We start from the raw sequence: 14,608 nt of genomic DNA, 5'->3' as shown, positions 1-14,608 counted from the left end.
CCAAACCGGTTAGGGCTTACCATATATTCTTGACTCTGTGATACCTCAGTAGTGTTGGGAATGTTGTCTTCATGTAGTATTTAAAGGTAGCATTGGTAATAGAAATAAATTCTTCTAGTTCATATACTTTAGTATTGCCTCCTTTTGAGATTTATAAGTATCTCATTTATTTGTAGTAAAATATGTATCTTCTTAGCTAATTATATTGATATTAGAGGGTCCCTCAGTGTGGCCTGTGGGGATTGGGTCAAAACCAGCAGTCCAGCCGAAACCAGTTTGGCTCAGTGGATGGAGCGTCGGCCTGCGGACTGAGGGGTCCTAGGTTCGGTTCCGGTCAGGGGCATGTACCTGGGTTGCGGGCACATCCCCAGTGGGAGATGGGCAGGAGGCGGCTGATCGATGTTTCTCTCTCATCGATGTTTTTGGCTCTCTGTCTCTCTCCCTTCCTCTCTGTAAAAAATCAATAAAATATATTTAAAAAACAAACAAACAAACAAAAAAAACCAGCAGTCCAATGCCACCTGCTGCTCCTGCCTGCCACTTCTCCTCATCCCAGCCCTGCTACGCCTGTTGCCGCTGCCATTCGGTAGGCTTGCTGCTGCTTTGCTGCGGTCTCTGGGCTGCAGTGGCCAGCTGTGAGTCCTGCATCTGGCACCTATTGGTCAGCTGAGTGGCAGCTTCTGCATTGAGCATCTGCCCCCTGGTGGTCAGTGCCCATCATAGCGACTGGTTGACTGGTTGTTTTGTTGTTCAGTCGCTTAGGCTTTTATGTATATAGATAATGCATTGACTAGATGAGTAAAAATGAAAATTAATGAAAACACATTAGAGATTTTGAGTTACATTCAGAAGGTCATTACTAATGAATATAGTTCCCTTTTCACAGGGCATATATCACAGAAGGAAGCCATGGAAATGAGCCTTGATATAACAGCACTCAGCATTCTCCAGCAGCCAGAAAAACTTCAGTGGGAAATTGTTGCAAATGTGCTTGAAGATACCGTTAAGGATCTTGAAGAACTTGGGGCAAATTCTTGCTTAACAAACTCTAAGAGTGAAAAGACAAAGGAAAAGCACCAGGAACAACACAACATTCCCTTTCCATGTTTATTGGCTGGAGGTTTATTAACATATAAATCTCCTGCTACCTCACCCATTAGTAGTAATTCTCACAGGTCACTGGATGGTTTAAACAGAACTCAGGGTGAAAGTATTTCAGAACAAGGGTCAACTGACAATGAATCCTGCACTAATTCAGAATTAAATTCTCCTCTGGTAAGGAGGACTTTACCCATTTTGCTTCTTTATAGCATCAAGGAATCTGATGAGAAAGCAGGAAAAATCTTTTCACAGATGAACAGTATAATGAGTAAAAGCTTGCATGATGACGGCTTTACAGTTCCACAGATTATTGAAATGGAACTGGATAGTCAGGAGCAGATGTTGTTGCAGGATCCTCCCGTGACTTACATTCAGCAATTTGCGGATGCAGCGGCCAACCTTACCTCTCCAGATTCTGAGAAGTGGAACTCTGTGTTTCCCAAGCCTGGGACTTTGGTTCAATGCTTGAGACTGCCAAAGTTTGCAGAGGAGGAGAATCTTTGTATAGACTCTATAACTCCTTGTGCTGATGGAATTCATTTGTTGGTAGGACTGCGGACATGCCCTGTTGAATCCTTGAGTGCAATAAATCAAGTAGAGGCCTTGAATAATTTAAATAAATTAAACTCTGCGCTGTGTAATAGACGGAAAGGTGAACTGGAATCCAATCTTGCTGTAGTGAATGGTGCAAATATTAGTGTAATCCAACACGAATCACCAGCAGATGTACAGACCCCTTTGATAATTCAGCCTGAGCAGAGGAATGTTAGTGGTGGATATTTAATACTTTATAAAATGAATTATGCCACTCGGATAGTGACTTTAGAAGAGGAGCCAATAAAAGTCCAACATATCAAAGATCCCCAGGACGCAATTACCTCGCTCATTTTGCTTCCTCCAGATATATTGGATAATCGAGAGGATGACTGTGAGGAACCTATTGAGGAAATGCAATTAACCTCAAAAAATGGCATTGAGAGAGAAAAAAAGTCTGATATTTCTACTCTTGGACACCTGGTAATAACCACTCAGGGAGGATATGTAAAAATATTAGATCTTTCAAACTTTGAAATTTTGGCCAAAGTGGAGCCTCCCAAAAAGGAGGGCACTGAGGAACAGGACATGTTTGTTTCTGTCATTTACTGCTCCGGCACAGACAGGCTGTGTGCATGCACCAAAGGTAAGTGGTTGGTTTGTTGGGTTTCTCTACAAACCTTATAAAGTTGTATATGGCATTTGTTGATGTGTGAATTTTAGATCCATGTAAAGAGACATTTATTCTTTTATAATGAAGTGGTAAACCTTTCAACTTTTTAAACCGTTTTTAAAACTTTTTTCTACTGTCCTAAGTTAGTATCTAACTGTAAATAAGTTAATAAATATCTCAGAAAGTATCTTCTCTGCTTTAACCTCAAGAAAATAACCTGCTGTTCTTTCTGAGTCCTGACTCTGTATTTGCTTAAATTTGTGGCCTTGGGCAAGTTACTTTAAACTTAGGTAAACCTTTGTTTCTTTACTCATAAACTAGGATAAGAAGGCCTATTTCCAGGTTTGTTAGAATTAAATTAAATCATATATGTAAAGTTTTTCGCATAGGTATTGGTCCTCATTTCCCCCTGAAATAAAAGTATTTAGCAAATAATTAGTACTTTTGCCAGTTTTTTTTGTTTGATTTATTCCTACCTCTGATTGATAGTGAAATCAGTTTTGTAACATCTGAGGCTCTGTATAAATTAACATATGGTATGCATTTTTTTTTTTTTTTTTACTTAATATGTATTTTAAGTCAGAGAGAAAAAGCTATTTTTGAAAAGGATTACTGACAATATCAGACAACATGAATAGTCCTGTTGATAGTTTAGGGCCAGGAGATACTGAAGCCTAGGTCACTATAGCCACTACTTGGACAGAGGAATTAGGTTTGAGAAGAGTGAGGTATCTCATGTGGTTCTGGTAAGATTTAGCCTGTTTTTCCTCTCTTTAAAAAGATCTCAAGACTTTAGCTAAAAAGAATAATGGTTACTTTCAACAATAAAGAATTTAAATAAAATAAAGCAAGAGATGACATTAAAAAAAATAATGGTGAATATAGTGGTTCAAGTTGCTTTTTTTGAAATACATCAAGTGAAATAACAAAGGGACAAACATCTTCAAATAAAATAAAAACCTAACAAGGGTTAACTTGACAAATGGCAAGGCATAATAACTTTAGACTAATAAAGCTTTGAATTAGTTAATAAAGTTCAGAAAACACATTAAAATACTAAGCAATGTGAAGGGTAATATGAATTTATTGATCATCTATGGCCAGTTCATTGTTGTTAGATCTTTACCTTTATTAATTCATTTAGTCATCACACCAACTTACGAGGTATGTGCTATCATTGTCTCCATTTATATAGGTAAGGGAACTGAGGGAAAGTGAGGTTAAGTAACTTGCCTATATAGAGCTAATAAATGACAGAGTCAGCATTCAGACCTGGCAGTCTGTCATCAGAGTGATTAACTAAGTTACACTGTCAGAATGTATCCAAATCAGAAGACTCATTTGGTGACTTTTGGAATCTTAATCTGAAAGATTTAAAAAATGAAAAGAATTTAATTTGCCATTTGGCATGACGTCACTAGTGCCTTGATATTTTTAAAAATATATAAGATGATTCCCAACTTAAGATGGTTTGACTTAGGATGTTTTGACTTTAAAATTGTGCAAAAGCGATATGTATTCAGTAGAAACCAGCTAGGCTAACCTATGTTCAGTAGGTTACATGTATTAAATGCAATTTCAGTATTTTCAATTTAGGATGGGTTTATTGGGAAGTAACTCCCATTATAAGATGAGGGGCAGAGTTTTTATTTCTGGAGTTGCAGTCTTAGTGGTTTAAGTTGCCACAATCTACTTCAGAATAATTCTGACTTAATTCTAGTAAAATATGGAAACTTTTCTGTGATCTTTTTTCTATGCTACCTTTGTGCTACTGTTGTCTTAAGTATAATATTTAGATAAGTTTTAAATTCAAGCAAAAAGTGTTATTTTATAAAATCTTTGTCTCCTAAAAATGTTAAATGAGAAAAAACATTTGCTCACTTGTTATTTCTACTTTTTTTTTTTTTTTTTGGGTGAATTTGGTACTGTCTTTTATCTTGAAGGACTTTCCTTTAGTACTTATTAATAGGCAGGTTTGCTAGCAAAAAGTTCTCTCAGTCTTTGTTTATCTGGAAATGTCTATTTCACCTTCTTTTTGAAGAATAGTGCTATATATGTAGAATTAGTTGTTGACTTTGTGTACATGTCATTCTATTGGCTGTGGCCTCCATTGTTTCTGATGTCAGTTTTAATTTCCATTGTAGTTTCCATGTCTGATGAGTTATTTTTAACTTGCTGCTTTGAAGATTTTCTCATTGACTTTGACTGTAATGTATGTGTATCTGTGGATCTTTTTGTAGTCAGCCTACTTGAGTTTAATTGAAATGATTGTATTTGTAGTATAATGTTTTTCATCACATATTGGCAGTTTTTGCCCCTTATTTTATAAAAATTTTTTTCTATGTCTTTTTCTTCTCTTTTTTTGGAATTCTCATTACATGTATGCACTTAATTTGATTTGTCCCATAGGTCAATGAGATGCTTTTTTTATTTAAAAATTTCTTTCTTTCTTTTATTTAGCTTCTTTGGTTTCTATTGGCCCATTTTTATTTCACTGATTCCTTCTACTACCATTGCAAATGTACTTTGAGCTTCTCAAGTGAACTTTTTTTTTTTTTTTTAATATATTTTATTGATTTTTTACAGAGAGGAAGGGAGAGAGATAGAGAGTTAGAAACATCGATGAGAGAGAAACATCGATCAGCTGCCTCCTGCACATCTCCTACCGGGGATATGCCCGCAACCCAGATACATGCCCCTGACCGGAATTGAACCTGGGACCCTTCAGTCCGCAGGCCGACGCTCTATCCACTGAGCCAAACCGGTTTCGGCTCAAGTGAACTTTTAATTTTAGTTATTTTACCTTTAAACTGCAGAATTTCCCTTTGATCTTTTAGAATATCTCTTTTTTGTTGAGATTCTTAATTTGTTGAGTCATTTTTTCCATTTGTTCTCTTAATTATCCTTATCTGGTTTCTTATTTTATGAAAATATTTACAATTACTTATTTGAAATTTTTGTTCGCCAAATCTAATATGGGCACTCAGATGTTTCTCATTGATTTTGTTTTTCTTAAGCATGGATTGCTCTTCCTTTGCATGTTTTATAGTTTTTAATTTAACATTGGACATTTTAAATGACATTGGAGAAACTCTGGATTCTGATCCCCACTCCACCACCTACCCTCCTCACCCACCCTCTCTTGATGGTTGTTGTTCTTTGTTTGATAACCCACCTGGACCAAATCTGCGAAGCGTGTTTCTTTTGCAGTGTGTAGTTGCTGCTGACTCTCTTTTTTGTTTGTTTATTTTAACTTTAAGCCTTGTTTCTTTTTTATTGTTACCTCTGTGTTCCACATAGCTTAGTATTCAGCTAAAGATTTTGGTAAGTGGTTGTGCCCTAATACCAAATATATTTACCACTAAGGCCATGTTCATGTGTGCCCTGACTTTTATTTTCTTTATTTTTGTTTTCTGTTGAGTCCTTTCAATTCTTTCTTGCATAGGCATTGGGGGCTTGTTTGGGAATGTGTTGATGGCTTAGGCCCAGTGTGGTCTTTGCTACACATGTGTACAACCTCTAATCAATGTAGGATTTATAGAGTTTACCAAACTCCCTATGCTTCTACCACATCTTTTAAGTTAAAATTCCTGGTTATTTCTAGTGTTTTGCTTGCCCCAGGATCCTGACTGTAGGTAGCAGAGTTGATGGGCCTCATTTTAGTCGCCACTGAGCCACTTTAAAATGACAGCACTCTATAAGTCAGTGAGCTTCCTCTGGCAATAGAAGTGAATCAGCTGTTTTTCACAACTTGCCCCACCCTGGTTGAATGACAGTTTTGTCCAGGTTTATATAAAGTTGCTTTTCAGGAAGAGACTTTATTGCCCTCCTTATTCTGTAATTCTGGAAGTGAATCTCCAAATACTCTTGCTAGAATATAATTTTATTCATTCATTTTTGTCTTAAAATTTTGCTAACTTTGTTTTCAGTGTTTTTCTGTGATAGAGATATAAAAAATAGAGATTCAATTTCATTGTGAAATTAAGACTCTTTGTCCCCCCCCCCCCCCGCCCCCACTGATTTTAAAGGGGGGAGGAGGAGAGAGAGAGAGAGAAAGAGAGAGAGAGAAAAACATTGATCGGTTGCCTCCCATACTAGCCCTGATTCGGGGATCAAACCCACAACCTGGGTATGTGCCCTGACTGGGAACTGAACCGCGTGGCTCTTTGGTTCATGGGACAATGTTCTAACTAACTGAGCCACACTGGCCAGGTTTGTTACTGCTGGGATTGAGATTGGCCCTTGATCCCAAAATAGCTAGTATATTCGTTTCCTCATCTGTTAAGTGGCTACAATAATTGTCCCTATCTCAAGGGTTTTTGTGAAGACTAAATGGATTAATTTAAGCATTTAAAATAGTACCTTACACATAATAAGTAAATTCTAGTTGAATAACTATTTTCAAACATGTTTGTGTATTTGCCATTTTCCTGATTTAATTTTCAGTTTGCAATTACTTGGCAGTTTAACTTCTAAGTTCTTCGAAATATATCACTTTGTTGAATTGAACCGTGGCCTGGTTCATAGGTCAATGCTCAACCACTGAGCCATGCAGGCTGGGCTGTTATCCTTCTTTATCTGACTATCAAGTGATAGTAAATTTTCTTAACTAAGTAAAGTGCACTTGTATGGGTACCCATCCATGTATGTATGTTGATGACATATCACTACACTGTAGGTGGTGAGCTTCATTTTCTCCAAATTGGAGGAACCTGTGATGATATTGATGAAGCTGATATATTAGTGGATGGATCTCTTTCTAAAGGAATAGAACCATCTTCAGAAGGTTCCAAACCTTTATCGAATCCTTCAAGTCCTGGCATTTCAGGTATGGTATTAAGTTTTTAAATGATTTTAAAAAATGCATATTCCTGTGATGTTCAGAGTTTTCTGAGTTTATTTTGTTGTTGTTGTTGTTGTTAATCCTCACCTGAGGATGTTTTCTCATGGATTGTTAGGGAGAGTGGAAGAGAGAGAGAAAGACAGAGAGAAACATCGATGTGAGAGAAACACATCGATTGGTTGCCTCCTGCACACATCCGACCAGGGCCTGGGCTGGGGAGGAGCCTGTAACCGAGGTATGTGACATTGACCAAAATCGAACCCAGGACCCTTTGGTTCGCAGGCCGGTGCTCTATCCACTGAGCAAACTAGTTAGGGCTGAATCTATTATATTCTTAAACAATATTCAGTTTTTTAAAAAATATATTTTTATTGATTTCAGAGAGGAAGGGAGGAGAGAGAGTTAGAAACATCAGTGATGAGAGAGAATCATTGATTGCCTGCCTCCTGCATGCCCTCCACTGGGGATCGAGCTCGCAACCCAGGCATGTGCCCTTGGCTGGAATTGAACCTGGGACCCATCAGTCCGCAGGCTGATGCTCTATCCACTGAACCAAGCCAGCTAGGGCAATATTTCAATTTTTATAGTCAACTCTTGCTGACTTTGCTGAGGGCATTAATTTCTGTATTGGCATTCTTTTACTAGGCTTGTTTTTGTGTATTAATTATTATTTTTCCAGTAGTTGGAAAATGTTATAAACATTAAAATAAGAAGTGATTCTCAACTTTGGGTAGGTTGACCAACATTGGTTCAGTTACCTAAGGAAAAAACACATTACATTGGTCATTAAGGAGTTTTTGGTCTAGCAGGGGAAGAAAAAAAAAACACATGAAAAAGAGAAGATTCATTAAGTAAGTTTAAAGTCAGTGGAATGGCCTATATTATTAATATTACTATAGGAGTTGAAAAGTCAAAAAAATACTTTCTCTCTGCAATAGCATATTCAGACCCCAATAGCCCCATTGTGAAACTTTAGATACAGTATTTAATTCTGTTTCATGCTCTTCACGTGTTGCACTGAGCTCTCTTTCCCCAACCTTTATGCCTACTTTTAGTAATTTTGTACTTCCATAGAGCTGTGTTGTACTCTTAGCACTTACCACATTTTATTCTCCAGAACTAGCATTTAAAAGAAGTTTAGTAAATCTGAAATAAAAAGTATGTTTGAACTCAAATGTATTCTAAATAGAAATAATACATAAAGTTGGTAGTCAATCTTAATGGACACTTATATTTGGGCATTTGATTATTCTTCTTTGCATCACAGACAAACTTAGTGATTACTAGTATAATACATGTTAAATTTAGTGATTATTAGTATAATCTATGGTAGTCTTCACTACCTTAATGCCAGGTGTTCTCAACCTCATCTGCACTACTGACATTTTGGACTAGATGTTTTGTTGTGGTTGGAGTATTCTGTATTAGTCTTATCTCTGAATTCTGCCTACTAGATTCTAGTACATACATTGCCCCCATCCACTTGGCCCTTGGGAGGCAAGATTGTCCCCAGGTTGAGATACACTGACTCATGTCTTTTGCTATAATTAGTCAAGACTTGATTGTTTTGATTATACAACTTAGTTTAAAAGCTAGCATACTGAATGTTTTCTTAATTTATAAGTTATTGTTATAATAAAGAAGAAATTCATAAAAGTACTATTTAGTAGAAAAGCTGTGAATTAGATTATAAAGAAGTAAATACAGTCATATGCCACATAATGATGTTTTGGTCAATGATGAACTGCATATATGACAGTGGTCCTATATATTCTATATAATAAAAGCCTAATATGCTAAGTGTACAGTCGATCCATTGGCCGTTCAGCCAATCAAAGCATAATATGCTAATGATATGCTAAGGCCGCTCAACCACTCGCTATGACGTGCACTGACCACCAGGGGACAGACGCTCTTACCAGTAGGTTAGCTTGCTGCTGGGGTCTGGATGATTGGGACTGAGGGAGATGGGCTGGACAAACCCTAGAGCTCTCGCACTGTCCCTCCCCGGCAGGCCAACCTCCCACGTTTCTCCTCGGCCCTGATCATGCACTGGTGGGTCCCTCAGCCTGGCCTGCACCCTCTCGCAATCTGGGAACCCTTGGGGGATGTCGGAGGGCCGGTTTTGGCCCGATCCCGCAGGCCAGGCCGAGGGATCCCATTGGTGCACAAATTTGTGCACTGGGCCTGTAGTATGATTATAAAGGAACTGTAAAATTCCTATTGCATAGTGAATTCTTCTTTTTTTTTTTTTTTTAAATATATTTTATTGATTTTTTACAGAGAGGAAGGGAGAGAGATAGAGAGCTAGAAACATCGGTGAGAGAGAAACATCGATCAGCTGCCTCCTGCACATCTCCCACCGGGGATGTGCCCGCAACCCAGGTACATGCCCTTGACCGGAATCGAACCCAGAACCTTTCAGTCCGCAGGCCGACGCTCTATCCACTGAGCCAAACCGGTCTCGGCTGCATAGTGAATTCTTAGCTGTGGTAACATTACTGTTACAATGCATTACTCAGGTGTTTGTGATGCTGCTGGTATAAACAAATCAACTGTGCTGCCAGTCATAGTAGCACATTATAGTCATATACAGTACATAATTCTTTTTTTTAATTTAAAAAATGTTTTTATTGCCTTCAGAGAGAGGAAGAGAGAGAGAGAGAGAGAGAGAGAGAGAGAGAGAGCGAGAGAGAGATAGAAACGTCAATGATGAGAGAGAATCATTGATTGCTGTCTCTTGCATGCCCCCTACTGGGGATTGAGCAGCAACCCTGGGCATGTGCCTTCACCAGGAATCGAACCATAACCTGGTTTATGGGTCAAAGCTCAACCACTGAGCAACACTGGCCCAGCTATCCTCTACTTTTAATTATTATTTTAGAGTGTGATCTTTCTACTTACAAAAACAGTTTGCTGTGTAACACTAGCAGTAGTCCTATACATCTCATGTTTGCCATGTTTCCTAATGTCAGACATTTTCTCTTGTGCTTGATTTACTCTTGTTTTGTACTGTAATATGCTATACATACCATATAGCCTAGGTGTAGTCCAGGAGAAGTACGCCATACCACATAGCATAGGTATGCCCGTGGTTGGCAAACTGCGGCTCGCGAGCTACATGCGGCTCTTTGGCCCCTTGAGTGTGGCTCTTCCACAAAGTACCACGTGCGGGCGCACATGTACAGTGCGATTGAAACTTTGTGGCCCATGCGCAGAAGTCTGTATTTTGTGGAAGAGCCACACTCAAGGGGCCAAAGGGCCGCATATGGCTCACGAGCCGCGGTTTGCCGAGCCACAGTTTGCCGACCACTGTTAGGCTGTACTATCCATGTTTGTGTAAGTGCACCCTATGATGTTTGCACAATGATGTAATTACCCAATGATGTATTTTCTTAGAATGTATCCCGTTGTTAAGCAGTGCATGTGTAAAGAAAAGACATTGACATGCTGTTAATATTTACCAACAATTTAATACAGTTTCAGTTAGATTTATAAAGTGCTAAACTTTGAGAAAAAATGTAGTTTGAAGTACACTTAACAATTTTATGGAACTTGGTTTACATTTTCTTTGTGAACATATTCTAAACCTATCAGATTTTGTATTTTAGTCTTTCTTTAAGCTTTTGTTAATTGGAACAAGAAAAACAGCCTTTCATCTTTAATGTTATACATTTGACAGATATGAATACATATATTCATTTAAAAAACTAATTTGAAGCTGGTTGTTATTCTTATAATGATGATATATACATATGATATTCTCAACTATCATCGAAGTGGAAAAAATACTGTTTAAAGGGCAGATGTTACATGCTTGCTCATGGTTAGCAATTTTTTTTTTCATGAATAAGAAAATCTAAAATTTGATATTTCTCTTATGTAAATTAGACTTTCATTTTAGCACTGTTACTTTTGTTGCTCTTTCTAATTTTAGGGTGAGGTAAAATTAGGATTTTTCTAACAGGTTGACTTTGGGTTTCTCCAGTAATGAGTACCCTTCCTATAATTTAAAATATTCAAATGTAGTTTTCTTTTGCTTGTTATGTAGTCAGTGCTAGTTACTTTAGTTGCATGTAGATATCTGAGCTAATATTATTAACTTTCAGGATATTTAGTAAACGTTGCAATTTGAGTAGATAATAACGTTAATTAAAACTAATATTTTTATAAAACTTACTTCAAATTCTTCATTCACTGTTATTAAGGAGTTGATTTATTGGTGGACCAGCCATTCACCCTTGACATCTTGACATCTTTAGTGGAGCTAACTCGCTTTGAGACTTTGACTCCACGGTTTTCAGCTACTGTTCCTCCATGCTGGGTAGAAGTTCAACAAGAACAGCAGCAAAGGAGGCATCCTCAACATTTGCATCAGCAACACCATGGAGATGCTGCTCAGCATACTAGAACTTGGAAACTACAGACTGACAGGTAAAATATTCTTCCAGGGTATTAAACTAGAAATCCATATTATGTATTTTTTAGAGGCAACAGATTCTTAGATATGTATTACTGTTTCTCCTGACTTTTTATATTAATCGCTTTTGTTTGTTTTATTCCTTGCCTTAATTTTGGAAATTGCTATATTCGTACTTGTAGAATAAAATAGTGAAAATAATATACCATTGCCATTAGTTTGGCCACTCAGTCCACAAATTTAACAGTTAATGACCGATGGAATTTATATTGTCATAGATAGACAGTAAGCAGATACTTACTATTTCATATAGTCATAAAAGATATTGAAATATATTAAAACAATATGGATATAGAATAGTTGCGTGTGTACTTGTGTGTAAGAATGAGATGTAGAGAGAGCAAATTTGTCTAATAATTTTAATATAAGGGGCCAAAGAAAGGCCTCCATGAAGACATTATTTCAGAGACAGTAGGATTGCAAAGATACTCAGAAGTATGTTTTATGAATTCTAGAAAGAGCAAGAAGATCATTGTTGGAGTTCAGTGAATGTAGTAGGATTGGTCAGAGGCCAGGTCTAAAACAGTAGCTGGTAATCAGATCCTGAATGTATTTATAGGCCACAGTGAGAATTTTATGCTGAGTGAGATGGGAAGATGTTAGAGGGTTGAAGTATTGGGGTGATGTGATATAATTTACATATTAGAAGGATGCTGTAAGACTGCTGTGTTTACTGTAGATTGAGTGGTTGTGTGTTTTAGGCAGCAGTGATGGAAGCAAGGATTCTAGTTGGGATGCTGTTGTGGTAATCCATGTGAAATGGTGATGGTAGCTTGGAACATGGTGTTAGTTGATAGAAGTAGTGAAAAGAGTGATCAGCTTTTGGATATGGAGATAATTTGGAGGTAGAAGGAACAATATATGCTGATGTAATGAACATGTGGTGTGAGAGAAGAGTCAGGGATGACTGAGGTTTTGGATTGATGAGCTAGTTGAAAAGTGGAATTTTGTTTACTGAGATTGGAATGGATAATCATGAAGTTTGGATTTATGATAAATTTGAGCTGTCTGGTAGACATTAGGATATGAATCTGGAGTTTAGTGGAGGAGTATGCTTTTGAGATTGTTTTTGTTTTTCAGCATATATGTATGCTGAATAGAATTTAAATCAGAATGGACACATTAAGAAATACAGGAAGTTCTTGTTTTAAAATGTAGGTTCCTGGGACCCTACTCATAGATTTAGGGTCGGGCCCAGGAATCTACAGATAATTCTGAAGCATGATAGTCCATACTGTAAGCAAAAAGGGTTTATATAATGTACAGTTCCCAAGGCAGGTATGGATTCCTAAAGTAAGATGATTCATGGCCCTAAGTAACCTTTGGGTTGGGAGCTGCTTATCTTCTCTCCTGAATGGAGAAGCATTAAGTTTTGTTGGAGGCTGAAAATCACAGTGTAAAATGTGATATTAATTGTAATATGGTTATGGCTGAAGGAAGATTTTTGCTTTATTTAGCATATTCTTTCTTATTTGACAGCAACAGTTGGGATGAGCATGTATTTGAATTGGTTCTACCCAAGGCCTGTATGGTTGGACATGTGGACTTCAAATTCGTTTTGAACTCAAACATCACCAATATTCCACAGATACAAGTGACACTGCTGAAAAATAAAGCTCCCGGCTTAGGGAAAGTCAATGGTAAGAATGAGTCAAAATTTATATTTTAAAATTTTATCTTGTAGTTGGTTTCTTTAAAAAACTAATTCGTTGTCTAGGATTGCCAGTTCCCTCTCCTGCTTTCATCCCCTTCCCCAATATTTTCTGCTCTACTTTTGGTGATTTTACTTACAAAAGCTAATCCTGGGAATACTTTAGAGCTTTTCACTAACTCAGTATTGTTCAGAATTGCATAAACTTTTAAATTTAATTATACTTTTTGGGGAAATATGGTTAGTTCCTTTGTGAATTAGTTTCACTTTTAGCATTATTAAACTTGATACATTACTCTTTTTAAGAGGAGAATTGATTGGGAAAAGGACTTTGTTATGGAAGTCATATTCTTGTAAGGTTACTAGTGAAACCCAACCTTTCATGTCATGCCAGAAATATACCCATTTCTATTTATCTTTGTCACAAATTTAGAATTTGATATATTGAATTATAAAAAGATTCTACACATTTAGCATATTAGGAACTAGATGTTACTTGTCAGCCTTTTCTTCTTAACAGGTTAATTGAAAAAGCAGGGGGTAATTTTAGAGTAAAATGGCTACTTTACCCAAGGGGTTAAAGACAATGAAACTTGAAAATTTTCCTATTTAAAACAACGTGTGTGTGTGTGTGTGTGTGTGTGTGTGAATTTTTGTATGTTTGTATCCTTTTGAAATATAACAGATTCTGATTTAATTTGGTTTAAGACTTAGACATTGATCTTTTTTAAAACTCTTTGGGTGCTTGTACTCTGCAGCCTAGGGTAAGAACTTTTAGTTCAGTTGCCAGCAAATTATTTCTTCAGGTGAATATTTTACCGTGATTAAAAAAGAGATGAGTGTATGAACAATTAATTGAATCTAATTTTCTTCTTCCTGACAACCATTTTGTAGCATCTGTGATGAAAATCACAACAGTTCCCAGTTTTATAGAAAATTTTAGAATTTTAGGCACATAAATCATTGATATTAAGTAAATTAAGTTTAATATTTTTATCCTCTAGAAACAGCAGTAGATAGGCAGATCACCTTTCCTTTGTCTCCAGCTCTTAACATTGAAGTGGAACAAAATGGAAAACCGTCCCTGGTTGATTTGAATGAAGAAATGCAGCACATGGATGTAGAGGAATCACAGTGTGAGTTACATTATAGAGCTGTTGTCCATGACAGTAAAAGGAATAGTGATCTAAATGCATCATGCTGGGCACAGATTTCCTTATGGCTTGCAAAAACTTGGTTTTGAGAACATGATTAAAAAGTAACCTGTAATTCTGCTTTGGCCAAATGCTTTAACTTTCAGCTCATCTTTTTGAACACAGCTGCGCT

The 14,608-nt window shown here is 37.0% G+C and overlaps 1 protein-coding gene across 14 annotated transcripts in view; it reads left to right on the top strand.

The window, feature by feature from the left end:
- Positions 1-14,608, top strand: part of BIRC6 (baculoviral IAP repeat containing 6) — a 186,214-nt gene that overhangs the window by 40,254 nt on the left and 131,352 nt on the right. For 10 of the 14 annotated variants that reach the window (XR_009448008.1, XM_059660181.1, XM_059660177.1 and 7 more), the window contains 5 exons: positions 887-2,281; positions 6,987-7,136; positions 11,360-11,585; positions 13,111-13,271; positions 14,287-14,418. Coding sequence is in view for 13 of the 14 variants with exons in the window: in XM_059660181.1 (XP_059516164.1) it covers positions 887-2,281; positions 6,987-7,136; positions 11,360-11,585; positions 13,111-13,271; positions 14,287-14,418 (2,064 nt within the window). In the remaining variant the exon portion in view is untranslated. The remainder of the gene's footprint in view (positions 1-886; positions 2,282-6,986; positions 7,137-11,359; positions 11,586-13,110; positions 13,272-14,286; positions 14,419-14,608) is intronic. The other 4 variants (XM_059660180.1, XM_059660179.1, XM_059660178.1 and 1 more) reach the window with 2 other exon arrangements.

The sequence above is a fragment of the Myotis daubentonii genome, chromosome 12 (assembly GCF_963259705.1).
Source record: "Myotis daubentonii chromosome 12, mMyoDau2.1, whole genome shotgun sequence".
NCBI classification, from domain to species: Eukaryota; Metazoa; Chordata; class Mammalia; order Chiroptera; family Vespertilionidae; genus Myotis; species Myotis daubentonii.
The sequence above is the reverse complement of the archived record's forward strand: the minus strand, read 5'-3'. Positions and strand labels throughout refer to the sequence as shown.